At 34.5% G+C, this 16,771-nt stretch overlaps 1 protein-coding gene across 1 annotated transcript in view; it reads left to right on the plus strand.

Moving 5' to 3' along the window:
* The first annotated feature begins 440 nt into the window (after nt 1-440).
* The window catches only part of LOC114341819 (uncharacterized), a 30,621-nt gene continuing 14,290 nt past the window's right edge, over nt 441-16,771 (plus strand). Inside the window, exons 1-2 of the mRNA XM_050653702.1 lie at nt 441-642; nt 11,623-11,863. Coding sequence (XP_050509659.1) covers nt 561-642; nt 11,623-11,863 — 323 coding nt within the window. The 5' untranslated portion in view covers nt 441-560. The remainder of the gene's footprint in view (nt 643-11,622; nt 11,864-16,771) is intronic.

Consider the following 16,771-nt stretch of genomic DNA (forward strand, 5'->3'; position numbering starts at 1 on the left):
AATGGAAGGATGATGAAGAATCGAACTATCTTTATCCTGAATTAGTAAAGGCTTCTTGTAGAATTATTTGCAAATTTGAGACAACGATGTGAACCATTTTATTTTACTTTAAAAATCGTGAAATCCAAACAGCGAGAGAAAAATTTAATACCTTTTTTACACTTTTAGATAATAGTTTAATTGTGGCTCGCGAAAAATTTCAAATTTTAAAAATGGCTCAGACTATCAAGGAGCTTGGCCACCCCTGCATAAATTAACTTATTTTCAGATATTTTTGTAAAATCTTTACAGCGTAAAGAAGATTAGTTTTTATATTATTGTCAAAAATATTTCTAATATTTAATTTATTTATGAACTAATAACATTACCCTCTCCTTTTATTTCTACACCAAGTTCCAACAAATAATTATTGCTGATACTTTTAAATCATGTCAGTTAAACAAAATATGTCAGTGCGGCTGGTAACTGTTGTTTTGTTGTTATATAGTTTTGGTAAACAATAATTGTATAACAATATAAAGTGCATATTTATGATCTTTAAATAGATATAGTGAGTCACCATGTACAAACTTGCCATCACATTTTGGACTATAATCGTGATTTTGCAGCTAAGTTCAGTGGGTCTTGGATTGAAGGAATTGCGTAAGTGATTTTTATTAAATTTTCAAATATCAATTTAGTTTAAAGTATTATTTAGTCCTTGGGCCCACATATAAAATTATTATTTATGACCACACCGTCGAAACTTTTTGTACTTGTTATTTGGGTGGAGTCGGACAAATTTGGAACTTGGCGCATTATGGTAGTGGGGAGTTTGTCTGTCAAGCTGTCACGAAGTTGTCAATTTTATGCAAGAAAAACATTTATAAACACATTGGTCATTTTATTTTAATAAATGGTATTTATCATATAGACAGCGAAAACAATTTTTTTTGGCAAAAATATTGGGCCATATGACGCGTCGGACACGCTAAATATGTCAAATTTATGAAAATAATAAATTTATTACCACATGTGTCTATACACATACATGAATCTACCATAAAACCTTTTTACAATAATGTGGTAACCTTGTCGGACAATTTTCACGGGGCATATGCGCAATCGGATGCGCCGAAGATGTCAATTTCCTGGAATTTTTTATTTAATACCACAGATGTTATTTTATTTTGTACTGTTTTTTTTACATGTGTAACGCATATTGGATCACTTGTCGGACAAAAATAATGGGCCCAAAATTTTAAAAAAAATTTCCGAAATTTTCCCTTGTCGGAATTATTTTTTGAAAATTCGAGAAAGAAACCTTTTTCCCCTTATCGGAAATTTTTTTAGAAAATTTTGGGTACAACTCTACGTCACGTTCTTTTAAATGTTGTGCTTAGCGTGTGTACCAATTTTCAGCTAAATCGATTCAAAAGTAACCGAGAAAAACTGTTAAGGACGTCGATAACCTGAAAGAATTAAGTTTTCTGTTCGTTTGCCCCAACATTTGTGTCAGACAATTACATTTTTTGTTTAAGAATATAATTACTTGTAACCTACTGCTTTTGTTGGAAAAATGGTTGTGAAGATAAAGGATGCACGAACCCAGCATAGTTTAAAAGTATAGTTTACTAATAAAAATTAAATTTTTTGTCGGACTGTCGATTTGCCTAAATACTTTTGTCGGACACTTTTTTTATTTAGAATTTAGAAAAATAGAAGATTTTTTTAGTTAGAATATAATTACTTATAACCTCCTAGTTTTGTCGGAAATATGGTTGTTAATAAAAAAATTCCAGGAAATTGACATCTTTGGCGCATCCGACTGCGCATAAGCACCGTGAAAATTGTCGGACAAGGTTACCACATTATTGTAAAAAGGTTTTATGGTAGATTCTGTTCAAATTAGCCATGTGGTAATAAATTTATTATTTTCATAAATTTGACATAATTAGCGTGCCCGACGCGTCACATGGCCCAATATTTTTGTCCGACAAAATTGTTTTCGCTGTTTATATGATAAAAACCATTGATTAAAATAAAATGATCAGTGTGGTTATAATTTTTTTCTTGCATAAAATTGACAACTTCGTTACAGCTTGACAGACAAACGCCCCACTACCGTAATGCCCCAAGCTCCAAATTTGTCCGACTCCACCCAAATAGGTACACCAGTACTCCACCCAAGTACAAAAAGTTTCGACGGTGTGGTCATAAATAATAATTTTATATGTGGGCCCAAGGACTAATAGGTATAATATGTATGAGAATTTCCACAGTGTTCACTGAATTCCTTCACTCAACCGTTCTCTCCAGTTTTTTCTGTTTTGCCAGTCCCCTACGTGTAGATTTCTTCTTTCCATTGCTTGGTCCACTTTATCTCTGAAAGATCTTCTGGGTCTGCCTCTCTTCCTTTTTCCTATCGGGCTCCACTCTATTATTCTGTTTATTTAACTATTTTTGTCTGCTCCACATGTCAATGCCAGGCTAATCTCTTCTGTTCTATATAGTCTATTATATCCGAGTTAATTTCCGTTCTTCTGTTAATCTATGTTGTCTATTCTACCTCTTCTTGTTACTCTGCAGCTTCTCCTTAGAAATTCCATCTCTGTTGCTCTTATTTTGTTTTTGGATTTCTTATTTTTTAATTTTCACACCTATAAATCAGGATACTTGTTATCGTTTTATACACATATTCTTCTTTTTGTTTTAATATATGCAGTATAATTTTCATATATGTACCTAGTATCTTCTTTGTCCTAGTCTATTTTTTATATATTCTTCTGTTGTTGTTGTTTGATAGTTTGAAACCTAAATACTTATACTTGTCTGTCCCTTCGATTTGTTTACCTTGGTTTATTTCCAGCTGCTTTATTTCAGTATTCTCCGTTGTTACGTAATCAGTTTTATTTAGGTTTATTTCCATTCCATTTTTGCATATTCCTTCCAATTCTCTCATCATAAAGTTGAGGTCGTCTTCGTCTTGTGCGATCACTATTTGGTTGTCAGCAAAACTAAGGGTATGTAGATATTCGTTTCCTACTGGTGTGCCCATTCTTTTGCACTTTCTTTTCCACGGATTCAGGGTTTTCCAGGAATATTTTGAACAGTGTAGGGGATGTGGAGCAGCCACTTTAAATGAACTGCATATTCTATTGCCCGTTTTGATAACTACTTTGTTATATCTGTAGAGTTCTTTTATTTCTTTTATTAATATTCGCGGAACTTCAATATCTTCCATTGCTTCACATAACTTGATTCTAGGTAACGAGTCATAGACAGGCCTTCCTAAGATCTACAAGAGATCTCTTTTTGACGATTATTTTTTCTATTAGTTTTTCGACCGTGTAGATGTGATCTAAGCATGCTTTTTCCGCTGTGAATCCTGCCTGATCATCTTCAATTTTCTCCTTATATCTACTTCTAATTTTTCCTTTATGGGCTTTCCATACAGTCTGCCCATAGATGAGATAATGCTGATTCCTCGATAGTTTTCGCAGTTTTTTCTATTTCCTTTCTTATATATTGATTTGATATATCATTGAGTCCATTCTGCCGTTAAGTCTTCTCCATTCAGTGCTCTCTCAAACATTTTGTGTATCATTTTCGGAAAAGCTAAATAGCTTTTCTAATCCATTTTTATCAAGTCGTCTGCTTATAGGCTAGTAAATACAGGTAGCTTTATTTGACTTTATTTGATTTACAATATTATTTTTGGCAATTAGAAAGAGTTTTTCTTTTATTGGGTGCGGATTTTTTGGAGCTGTAAAAGTTTCATTTAGATTATATTAGTTTCTGGGATTTCAGGAGAGGTTGAAATTTGCCTTTTTGCTTGAAAAGTTCTTTCAGTATTATTGCTCTTTACTGTAGTTGTTGAAGGTATATTATGTGGTGTAACCCAACCATTTTTCGTTGGGATATCCGCAGAAGTAGGGTTGAAGCAGTTAGTTCCTTATCATCTGAAACGTTTGGTTAGGGTTGAAATGTATCATCTGAAACGTTTGTTGCTAAATTATTTTGATTTAAAATAAAAATGTATACCATTTTTATTCAGTTGCAATACGAAGGCAAAACAATCTTACTTTTCAATTAGAATACGGAGTGCAGTCCAGTCCCTTGAATCGCGATTTTCGGCTCTTATTGGAGCCTTCATCGGAAAGAACGTAGGGACTGTTCTCCATATTTTAACTGATTCGTATCGAGAGGTTTTCCCACCCATTGCAACTGAAGTGATGATAGTAGGTGGCTAGCGCCATCTGACATTGAAAGACGAAGTAGTTTTCAATCCTAATAGTAAATTATTAATATTGAAAATATTAAAAATATTACTAAAAGATTTTTAAATTGAAAACTTATTGGTACACTTTCCTGGGGACACCTCCAAGACTTCTACAATTTGCAAGTCAAATGGATGCTGCAGTGAAGACGAGAGAGAAGGAATTCTACACTATGCAATTCACATCCCCCGTCTGCAGCTGGTAAAGTTCCAACGGAAAAATGCACCTAGTTACTCTACGGAGTAATACGACTATAAAATAAAAATGTATACCATTTTTATTCAGTTGCAATGCGAAGGCAAAACAATCTTACTTTTCAATTAGAATACGGAGTGCAGTCCAGTCCCTTGAATCGCGATTTTCGGCTCTTATTCTTTTAGTAATATTTTTAATATTTTCAATATTAATAATTTACTATTAGGATTGAAAACTACTTCGTCTTTCAATGCCAAATGGCGCTAGCCACCTACTATCATCACTTCAGTTGCAATGGGTGGGAAAACCTCTCGATACGAATCAGTTAAAATATGGAGAACAGTGCATACGTTCTTTCCGATGAAGGCTCCAATAAGAGCCGAAAATCGCGATTCAAGGGACTGGACTGCACTCCGTATTCTAATTTAAAAAGTAAGATTGTTCTGCCTTCGCATTGCAACTGAATAAAAATGGTATACATTTTTATTTTATAGTCGTATTACTCCGTAGAGTAACTAGTTGCATTTTTTCGTTGGAACTTTACCAGCTGCAGACGGGGGATGTTAATTGCATAGTGTAGAATTCCTTCCCTCTCGTCTTCACTGCAGCATCAATTTGACTTGCAAATTGTAGAAGTCTTGGAGGTGTCACCAGGAAAGTGTACCAATAAGTTTTCAATTTAAAAATCTTTTAGTAATATTTTTAATATTTTCAATATTAATAATTTACTATTAGGATTGAAAACTACTTCGTCCTTCGTATTTTGATTTACTTTCGTGAAAGAGTTCTGGGAGATATGTTTCTTCTTTAAATGTTTCTGTACCAGGTACCAGTTGATGTTGAGATGCAGTTTTCATTGCTGTGGCCTTGTAGTATTACATCAAGTGCAATTTAAGTCATCTACATCTAGGGATAAAAAGATTATGTAAGAATAATTGTTGTCATAGCTTATTAGTTATTAAGATTGAGTTTGGAACTGGAACTGGTTTCGTCTAATAACAGAATTAATAAGAACAGTGATAAAAACATTTTTCTTGATGGTTTGTTTGTTAAGTTCTCTTATGATTTCGTTTGATATTTCAGAAATATTAGAGTACAGGTGTAATTTCTTTATTTTTTATTTTTGTGAATACTTTTTGGGGGAGGTAATATTGTTGGTGAATTTGCACGTGATTTTGGGACGATAGTTTATTATATTTTATTTTGTACTATTCCTAGAAAATAGTAATCGTAGCATAATGTTTTTGTTAATTTTATCGTACGATTTAACTATTTCTGGTGTGTGGCCTACATTTTAAAATTCAACTAAAATAATATTTGTACCTATAAACATTAGTTAACTTTTATTAGTCAATGAATTATATAAACATGCATATTTGTTATTAATACATACTGATATGTTTAAGCATTGCTTAAGCAAAACAATAACAGAAAATTGTAGAAAAGTCCATTCAAACGTTACATTTAGGGTTGCATTTCTTAGAGGAGTCAATTTTATTTTTTTTATTTTGTAGGGGGAATCAGTAGAAGTTTAAGTTCAAGTTTTTGGGGTCGCTGCCCTTGTCCCCGGCGGCCATCTTGGAAAAAGCGGTGCAAAGGGCTTTCGCGCTGTATCTCCTAAACTAGCAACCATACAGAAAATTTAATTATACATAAAATGTAGCAAATTAAATTTTATAAAATTTTCTATCTCTTACTTTTTATCGTCAAGTGACCAACAAAAAAGTTATAAACAAAAATAAGAGACAATTTTGTAAGAAGTTTCTTTTTGGAGGTTATAACTTTGTTTCCGTTCATTTTACAAAAAAAATAACATAATGGCGATTTTATAGAGGATTTTTAACTAAAAATTTCCACTATAAAGTTGTTTAATTTTATTTATTTATCTAGGTTTTACAGCTCTCCAAACTGGACCAGATTCTCGAATTCTCATAGGAATACAATAAAAACAAAACATTGGGCTTACTTTTCTATCTATATATTTATTTATTATGATTTTAACATTTCTATGCTATTATTAAGCTATTTTTTACCCTTTCCCTGGCCACCTATGAGGTAGAGTCTGGAGGTGCGTTTTTTTTGTGGTATCCCCAATAGGCCTAATCCATGGACAATTTCTAGACAAAATAATATAATTTCTTATTATATGTTGAAAAAGATCTATCATAGTTATTATTTTTTCATTTTTTTCGATGGTTCAGGCTGCGAGTCAAGATCTGAATCAGTATCCGGGGTGAATTTTTGTGGTATAATGAGAGTTATTGGCGTCATTGTCGGTAATTCATCTACCAATTAATTTTCTTCAATAACTAATGTTGATATGTCCACGATGTTGCTGCAACTTTCACCACTACAATAGAGGCACACTGCTGAACATTTGAGGTCTGCTTTTCGGCAATCACATGCACTTCCAGTTTCCATTGCATCTGCTAAAGATGAATTTCATAAGCTCGGGGATACTGGAGGCTTGGACGTTTGGATTGGTATCCAAAATGTTTCATACTTTTTTCAGCCCCAATTTTCTGGATCACAATGTTTACCGAGCCATGACTGAATCTGGTGATACACTCGGAGTCTGTGGAAACGGGCTGCATCTTTTGTTGGAGGAAGTGAGAAGAGATTAAATGCATTTTTTGTCACTGTTTTAGCGAATCGTTTGTATCTCAGGGTTTCCACATAACAGTGAGTAAAGATGGCTCGACTTTCCCACTGACAAATAAATTTCCCCAGAGGTTTCTTACAAATAAAATAACCACCACTCATGAAGCTCTCTTACAAAAAACACAAAATGCTTATCCAATCACAAAAATATAAATTTTACCCACAAGACTCTCAATAGTATTATCTCAAAAACTCAAAATACTTTTCACAATTTTTAATACGATTGCAAGGGGCCAAATACGTAGCACAACTGTAAGAATATGTTAAGTAGAGGGGGACCGCGTGCTGTGCCACCTAGGATAAATTATAATAATAAAAGTAATGGCAAGCAGATGTTCAGTCCGGTACGAAAGAAAAATTTTGTCAATTCCTGTTTATTGCGCAATTAACTTCTAAAATACTATGTAAAGATGATACAAAAAACCGAACTGTAAAAATGTGCTAAGCCACTAAAGGGTAGTTGCGTCGTTACTGAAATACGTGCTATGTTAGAACTTGTTTCAGATGCATAATGACGCAACTGTAGATAGGGTTGAAAATGGGGCGATTAAATTAAGATAATGAAATTTGGACCAATATCGATGACAATAAAAGCCATCGTTGGCAAAAATCAAACGCTATACCGGTGCTCCTGGACGATTACTCTTCATTTAATCCTTATTTTAAATATTTAAAACTCATTTTTTTGCTCTTTTGAAGAATTTTACATTTTGTGGTTGCGTCATTCTTCTTCTGAACCTGCGAATTTGTCCTCAAACCACTTCTTGCGGCTTTTCTATATATGCTTAGAGTTCTAAGTTTTATAGTGGGGAGAAAGATCAAAAATAGATTAATAATAGCATAGGAATGTTCAAATCATAATAGATTGTATGAATAAAATAATATTAAGATAGAAAAGTAAGCCTAACATTTTGTTTTTATTGTATTCCTAAGAGCATTCGAGAATCTGGTCAAGTTTGGAGCGCTGTAAAACTTAGATAAATAAATAGAATTAAACACCTTTATTCCTTTATTGTGGAAATTGTTCGCTGAAAAACCCCCTACAAAATTGCTATAATGGTATTTTATTGTAAAATGAACTGAAAAAAAGTTATAACATCCAAAAGGAAACTTGTTAAAAAATTTTAACATACACTAAGCGCCAAAATTAACGCACCACTTTAAAAATGGGACATTTTTAATGTCTGATATTTCCTAAACCTGTTGTCCGATTTTAGTGATTTTTTAAATATTTTATAGCTTTATTCTTCAGGAATATTGATGTAATAATATTGTTGCTAAACAGATAAGTGTCATTGTATACCGGGTGTAACAATGATAGTGTGTTTTTTCCTCAAAGTTTGGAACACCCTGTGGAATATTCTAGCGTATATAAAATATTGAAATTAAAACTGAACTGGAACCTTAGGTTATCTTAACATTTTGCTTTTTGATTCATTCGCTTATGTTGGATAATAAAAAAGTTAGGTACTTTAACAACTAGCAACGTTTTTCATCAATACAGGGTGTTTCTAAATAAGTGCGACAAACTTTGAGGGGTAATTCTGCATGCAAAAATAATGACCGTTTACTTTATAAACATGTTTCCTCAAATGCTTCGTTTCTGACGATTGACTGACGATTTATTTATTGCTCTAAAACCGGTTGTGATATACAAATGAAATTTAGTGGGTTTTAAGAGGCAGTTATTGCGCATTTTTTGACGTACAACTAAGAATTTTATATTCACCATTGGCGTGCATACGGGTCATATTACCCGGTCATATTACCCGTATGCACGCCAATGGTGAATATAAAATTCTTAATTGTATGCCAAAAAATGCCCAATAACTACCTCTTAAAACCTACCAAATTTCATTTTGCATATCTCAACCGGTTTTAGAGCAATTAATAAATCGTCAGTTTGTACGAAAAAATTCAACATCCCGTATCTCGGAAACGAAGCATTTGCGGACATATGTTTATAAAGAAAACGGTCATTATTTTTCATGGAGAATTACCCCTTAAAGTTTGTCGCACTTATTTAGAAACACCCTGTATTGATGAAAAACGTTGCTAGTTGTTAAGGTACCTAACTTTTTTATTATCCAACATAAGCGAATGAATCAAAAAGAAAAATGTTAAGACAACCTAAGGTTCCAGCTGAGTTTTAATTTCAATATTTTATATGCGCTAGAATATTCCACAGGGTGTTCCAAACTTTGAGGAAAAAACACACTATCATTGTTACACCCGGTATACAATGACACTTATCTCTTTAGCAACAATATTATTACAAAGATATTCTTGAAGAATAAAGCTATAGCCTATTAAAAAAATCAGTAAAATCGGACAAAAGGTTTAGGAAATATGAGACATTAAAAATTGGTAGTTTACGAGATATAGCGCGAAACCCCACTGCACCCCTTTTCCAAGATGGCGGCCGGGGGACAAGGGGACGACCCCAAAAACTTGAACTTAAGCTTCTACTGATCCTCCCTATACATTAAAAAAAATCAAATTGACTCCTCTAACAAATGCAAGGTATGGCCTAAAAAATGTAACATGTCAATGGACTAGAACAGGGGTCACCAATTAGTTTCCCTGAGGGTCCGTTTCGAAAACCTATGACACTTCCGGGGTCCGGATTTATGCTGTCTGTGTCTGACTGTTCTGATTTGGTTTCTTTGTGGATTCTTGTTAAAAAATATACCCTATGAACAAATCAGAAGGGCGCCGGGCGAAATTTTTGGGCAGAAATTGTTTAATATTTGTTTAACAAATTCAAAACATCACCTTTTTTGCCCGCGAAAATATGTTTTTAGCATTTTTGGGTCATCTTAAATAAAAAAGATCTGTCATTTTATTAAAACTTGAGTTTTCAACCATCGCAAATGCATATTTTCGCATTTTTCAGATTTTAAATCGCTTATAACTCGAAAACTTTTCAGATATATGACAAGAGACCTTTATTGTTTATAATTACCCAAGAAACCTAAAAATACATTTTTCGAGGCAAAAAAGTAATTTTGAATTTGCTTAAAAAATTGTTTCACCCGGCACCCTTCTGATTTGTTTGAACAGGAATCCGCAAAGAAATCGAGTCAGAAATATTTTTCATACGAAAATGGCCTCATAGTCCAGATAAGAAAGCCACTGCGCATCCGCTAGGAAAAATATTCTGGTTCTGATTTTTTGCACAATCGTACTCAAAAAGGACTCCTTTAAACATATTTGCATGTTGCCAGGACCAAAAGATGGTCAAAAATTTTTTTAACGTTTTTTTTTTGTTTTTTCCTAAAATTATTTTTTTTTATGGAAAAAAGTTTTTTTAGGTTTTTTGGATCATTCCAAACAGAAAAGGTCTTTAGTGACTTTTCTCTAAAAATGATTTGACATATAAACGATTAAAAATTGAAAAATTGCGAAATCGGCCATTTTTAACCCTCAAAAACTATGTGAAAAACTGAAAATTTAATGTTGCCAGGTAGGTAGATATTCTTTAAACATCGATTGATGAAATCCCGAAGAGCCTTTTGCAATACAATATTCAAAACTCCTTTGTTTTTTAATTGCTAATCAAGCGTGCGCGACAGTATTTTCCATTATTTCGTAAGCCGGTGACTTTAAGGAAAAATCCCTAAACACTTCGATTTTTATTTTTAAGTTACGATATCGTGGCATATATGGTATACTAGTGACGTCATCCGTCTGGGCGTGATGACGTAATCGATGATTTTTTAAATGAGAATAGGGGTCGTGTGGTAGCTCATTTGAAAGGTTCTTCAATTCTCTATGCAGTAATATAAACATTTGCTTAATTATTTATACAGGGTGTCCTTCTACTTCTTTTTTTGTCAAATAATTTAAATTAATAAAAATTTTTTAGACACCCTGTACAAATAATTATGTAAATGTTTATATTACTGAATAGAGAATTGAAGAACCTTTCAAATGAGCTAGCACACGACCCCTTTTCTTATTGAAAAAAATCATCGATTACGTCATCACGTCCAGATGGATGACGTCACTAGTATACCATATATGCCACCATATCATAACTTAAAAATAAAAATCGACCTGTTTCGGGATTTTTCCTTAAAGTCGCCGGTTTACGAAATAACGAATTTATTCCTTTCATTTGCACCATACTGTCGGTGGAAAATAGTGTCACGCACGCTTGATTATCAATTAAAAAACAAAGGAGTTTTGAATATTGTATTGCGAAAAACTCTTCGGGATTTCATCAATCGATGTTTAAAGAATATCTACCTACCTTGGCAGCATTCAAATTTTCAGTTTTTCACATAGTTTTTGAGGGTTAAAAATGGCCGATTTAGCAATTTTTCAATTTTTAATCGGTTGTCAGAAACCCCTGAGTTATAATCAGAGAAGGTTCCGATTGTTTTCGATCTGGTGGGATGTAGAGTAATATTTTCGGTATTGTTTTATGTGCTATTAGATTGAAAACTTAGTCTTTTTTAAACCTTTTGTTTATTTTTTTGGTACTACCATATGTCTATTTTAGCTCCATATTTTCCAAGATGTAGAAGATATGACCCAAATATGGAGAAATGTCTTATCGAAGCTACGGAGCAACTTAAACCATTCATAGCAGAAGGAATTAAAGGTTTGATACCAGCAACCAAAAGGATTGTTATTCCATTTGTAACATTCGAACAAAGTGGGAATAGGGCCTTTAATTTTAAAGTTAAAGTAACAAATTTGACGGTGCATGGCATGAATAACTATAAGTTTAAGAGATATATGTAAGTATGAACCTGCTTATTAATGCATTGTAGTAAGTGATAAGTGTCTTTCCTTTTACATATTTAGTCCTTTTCTCTCTTTTCTATGCCGCTACAGCTGAAGTCGGGTCCTGCGGTCTCAGGAGGGCCCCAGCATCCGCCTCCAAGTACCTCTGTCCCTAGCTACTATCCTCCAGTTAGCCACCCTCAATATTTCTGTAGTATCAGTTCTCACTTCATCCATCCACTTCTTTCTTGGTCTACCTAGTGGCCATCGTCCCACCGTAGTTCCGTTAAGCGTTCTATTAGGTGTTCTGCCATTATCCATTGTTATAAGGTGGAGGGTTATTTGTAATATTGATACAACTCGTGTTGAACCTTAATCTCCACAAACCATTGTCGCAGATGGGTCCCAATATCCTTCTCAATATCTTTTTTTCGAGCGCATTTATAAGGTTTTGTGGCGACACGCTTCAATTACTATTTTGCTAATTTTAATTTTTAATTTTTAATTACTTTTTCAAAATGAAATAATACGTCCCATTTAAAATTCACATTCATTTAATAAATTACCTTATCAGACATTATGTCAATAAATCACTTTTTTAAATGCATTCGAAGACGGTTCTTAAAACCACATAATGACAAACTGATGTTTGTAGTTCAGTAGAGTCATAGCAGGCACCCTGTGATGTCACACCCTCACTAGAATAACAAACCCTCTTTCGAGTCATTTTCACGTTCTTTTTACCGATTAAAATAAATATATTATTGTTGTTCTGACGCTATTTCCTTGTGGCATTTTTATAATCAACTATTTTCAATGGGAATATTTCAAATTGTGGCTTATTTCCCATTAAATATATTATTTTACAGACAGTTTGTTGTTTTTAAAATTTTAATTTCATTTAATCGTTTCAATATCAATATAAACATCATCCACGGAGATTATACACATGGCGCAGCCCAGATGGAGGAACAAGGAATCAAATAGACTACATCCTAATAAGATCAAGATGGAAGTCGTCGTCCATCAACTGTAAAACATATCCTGGCGCAGACTGTGGAAGCGATCATCAACTCTTAGTATTGAACGTTCGACTTCGTTTTAAAGTCCCCAAAAGAAGACCCCAGAGAAAAGTAATGTCTCTAAGTCCATCAAAAATCAATGACTTCCAACAAAACCTAGAAGATGCTCTTTCTCTAGACCAAGTAGATAGTGACCCTGAGAGCACTTGGATCTATCTCAAATATAAGGTAATCGAGGCTGCAAAAGACTGTGAGGCAGCGGTTTCCACTAGCCGTAAGCCATGGATATCCGATAATACGTGGACTGTGATTCAACGCAGAAAAGAACATAAAACTAGATACGGAACAAAAGATGAATACAGAGCGTTATCGAGAGAAATCAGAAAACAGTGCCGCAAAGATAAAGCTGATTACATCTCTCAAATATGCAGAGATAGAGGAACATGGCTGTCGAAATGAACCGAGGGACTTATTCTAGAAGATCAAACTCCTTACCAGAGAATTTAAACCTCAAACGTGGTCTGTAATAGATAAGGAAGGTAATTTAAAGACCGATACTGATGAAATATTGGAAACATGGCGAAACTACTGTGGCGAGCTATATAAAAATAACGAGATATCAGCAGAAAATCAGTGGCCTTCTGACTACCCTAGAGAACCCACTGTCTTATTCGCTGAAGTCAAAGATGCAATTAAATCACTAAAGAGAAATAAATCTCCCGGCATTGATTCAATACCATGTGAAATACTACAGTTACTAGGTGACAAAGGATTACATATCATCCATTCTATCTGTGTCGCTGTTTGGAATTCAGGAAAATGGCCATCTGATTGGTGTACCTCAATTTATATCCCACTACACAAAAAAGGAACTACTACCAGATGTGAAAACTACCGCACACTGTCACTAATAACACATGCTAGTAAAATCGTGTTGCATATCATCAAAAACAGATTAAAAACCTATCTACACTACCAAATACCTCAGGAACAAGCAGGGTTTGTAAAGGGTAAAGGTACAAGGGAACAAATCCTGAACCTGAGACAACTCACTCAAAAGTCTAGAGAATTTCAAGTACCTATGATTATCTGCTTCGTTGACTACCAAAAGGCATTTGATTGTGTAAGCTGGATAAATCTGTGGTCAATTTTAATAGAAATGGGCGCACCAATGCACCTAGTGACACTTATTAAAAATCTGTATCAGTCTAATATAGCGACTGTAGGACTAGATCAGAAGTTATCAAACCAATTCAAGACCGAGAGAGGTGTTAGACAAGGATGCGTGTTGTCACCTGACTTATTTAACATTTATGGTAAGCATGTCATGAGGATGGTTTTAGAAAGATGGGCCGGTGGAGTAACAGTAGCTGGTAGGAAAATCTCCAATTTAAGATTTGCTGATGGTACTACACTTATAGCAGCAAATGAGCAAGAAATCTTTGATCTTCTGCGAAGAGTTGAGTACGAAAGTAATAAAGTTGGTCTGAAAATCAATAAAGCTAAGACAAAAATAATGGTGGTCGACAGATTTGACACTATTCAACTGACTAACATATTACAGGAATACCAGATAGTAAACACCTTTGTCTATCTCGGGTCTAGTATAGCTAACGATGGTAACTGTGAAACAAAAGTTCGGAGACGTATTGATATGGCAAAAAATGCGATGAGTCGCCCAACTAAAGTTTGGAAAGACAGATCTATATCTCAAAATATCAAGATGAGACTTGTGAATGCCCTTGTATTCTCAATATTTCTATACAAAGCAGAGACTTGGACTCTTCGCGCATCCGAGCGCCAAAAAATTGATGCCTTTGAGATGTGGTGCTGGAGAAGAATGCTGCGCATACCTTGGACAGCTCATATGACAAACGTTTCCATTCTAAACCAACTCAATATTAAAAAAGGGCTGTCCACAATATGTCGATCACCAACGAAGAGGACGATCACCAACTAAATGGTCTGACCAAATAAAGCATTCAGCTGGAAACTCATTCTTCGACGTTCTTAGAGCAGCTGAAGATAGAGACCAATGGAGAAACATTGTTAGGAATATTGGAAGAAATCACGATCCTCAGTAATGGGGAAACGACAGGAGAGAGAGTGGACAATAAGATCACACACGCAATCATCACACCACGGAACAGTTTATTGTCTTTTTTGTCATGATCCATGTCTCTACGCCAATATATTGCTATTGGTCGTGGGATAGTTTTATACATGTATGCTTTGAATTGTACTTCTCTATCGATGTTTTTAGATCCAAATATCTGAGATAGAGCAAGTATGCTTTGATAGCAAGCATTATCCGTGTCTGTATTTCCTCCTCGTTGCTAGTCTGCAGTTAGTTAGTCAGTCACTTATCTGTATATCCAACTCAGCTCTATGAGCTGTCTTACTACTTGAATATTATCATGGTCTATTGTCTAACTATGCAAGTTTCGTGATTTCCTTATTTGTATTAGAACTTTAGTTTTATCCACGTTTACAGCTAGCTCTATTTCTTTCGCATTTTCTTCACCCCCACGTAAAGTCCTGTGGTATCTCTTACTATTCGACCCATCAAATTTATATCATCTGCGTACTTACAATCTCCTTAGAATTAAACAATTTTTTTGGGGGGGGGGGGTTACGGACACTTTTAGTCATATTTATTCTACTTGGTCTAAACTATTTTTTACATTGTTTGTTTCTAGTAAAACACCTACAAAGGACGGCATCAAAACTATAAATGCGAAATAACATAATTCAAAAGCTGTGTGGTGTCACATGGGGTTCCTCAACACTAATACTCGGATTAGCCGTTCTCAGACTTGTATACTCGGCAGTACATAGTATGCATTCCCGGTAGATTGTTAACACCAGGCCCGGCCCCAGGAGTGGGCGAACTGGGCGGCTGCCCAGGGCGCAAAATTTAGGGGCGGCAAATTTTAGAGGACTTTTTGAAATCAACAAAGTATTATAGCATAATTTTAGATTGTACACCTTATATTTCTGGGGTGGAACAAATGACTATTGTTGTACGTTTTGTCGATTTAGGTTCCTGTTCACAAAGTGTTAAAATTGCAGAACATTTTCTTGGATATGTGCCTGTACTGGAACCACTGGCTTGGGACTTACAGCAGTTGTTTTGCAAAAACTGAATGAACTGGGAATACGTTTGGAAGATATGAGAGGACAAGGGTATTATAATGGGGAAATATGAAAGGGAAGAACTTGGGAGTTAAAAACACAATTTTGAAAATGAATCCTAGATCAGTTTTTGTCCCATGTTCTAGCCATTCACTCAACTTAGTCGTGAACGATGCTGCTAGAGCCTCACAGTTTGGAGTTTCTTTCTTTTCCCGAGTGACAAAAATTTACGACTTTTTCTCAGCATCTATTCATCGTTGAGCTATAGTGAAAAATAATATTTCTAGCCTAACATTGAAACCTTTGCCCGAAACTAGATGGAAAAGTTGAATTGGTGCAATTACTCCCATCGGATACCAAATTGAAGAAACCTACTATGCTCTGGTAGAAATTACTGTCAACAAAAACAACGATAAAATAGTTGCTCATGGTCACGAGGCAAGCTGTTTGGCAAATCAAAGCCGTGTTTTTAATTTTTTTTTTGCTTTGTGGTAATATGGCATGCCATTTTACTTCACATCAATGTAGTCAATAAGTCACTGCATAGTATTGATATGGGGGTGTATCAAGCTGAGAGTTTATTAGAAAAAACCGAAATCCATTTTTAAGTCTCTCAGAAGTGATTTAAAACTCCAGGGCTATTGAACAGACGCAAAAGACTCCATCAAGAAAACTATCAAAGTTAGAAATTGAGAACCCGAAAATCGGGGGCACAGTAACAGCAATAAAGAGGAAAGTGAAAAGACAATTTGGCTATGAGGCTGA

Source organism: Diabrotica virgifera, chromosome 6 (genome assembly GCF_917563875.1).
Source record: "Diabrotica virgifera virgifera chromosome 6, PGI_DIABVI_V3a".
Classification (NCBI taxonomy): Eukaryota; Metazoa; Arthropoda; class Insecta; order Coleoptera; family Chrysomelidae; genus Diabrotica; species Diabrotica virgifera.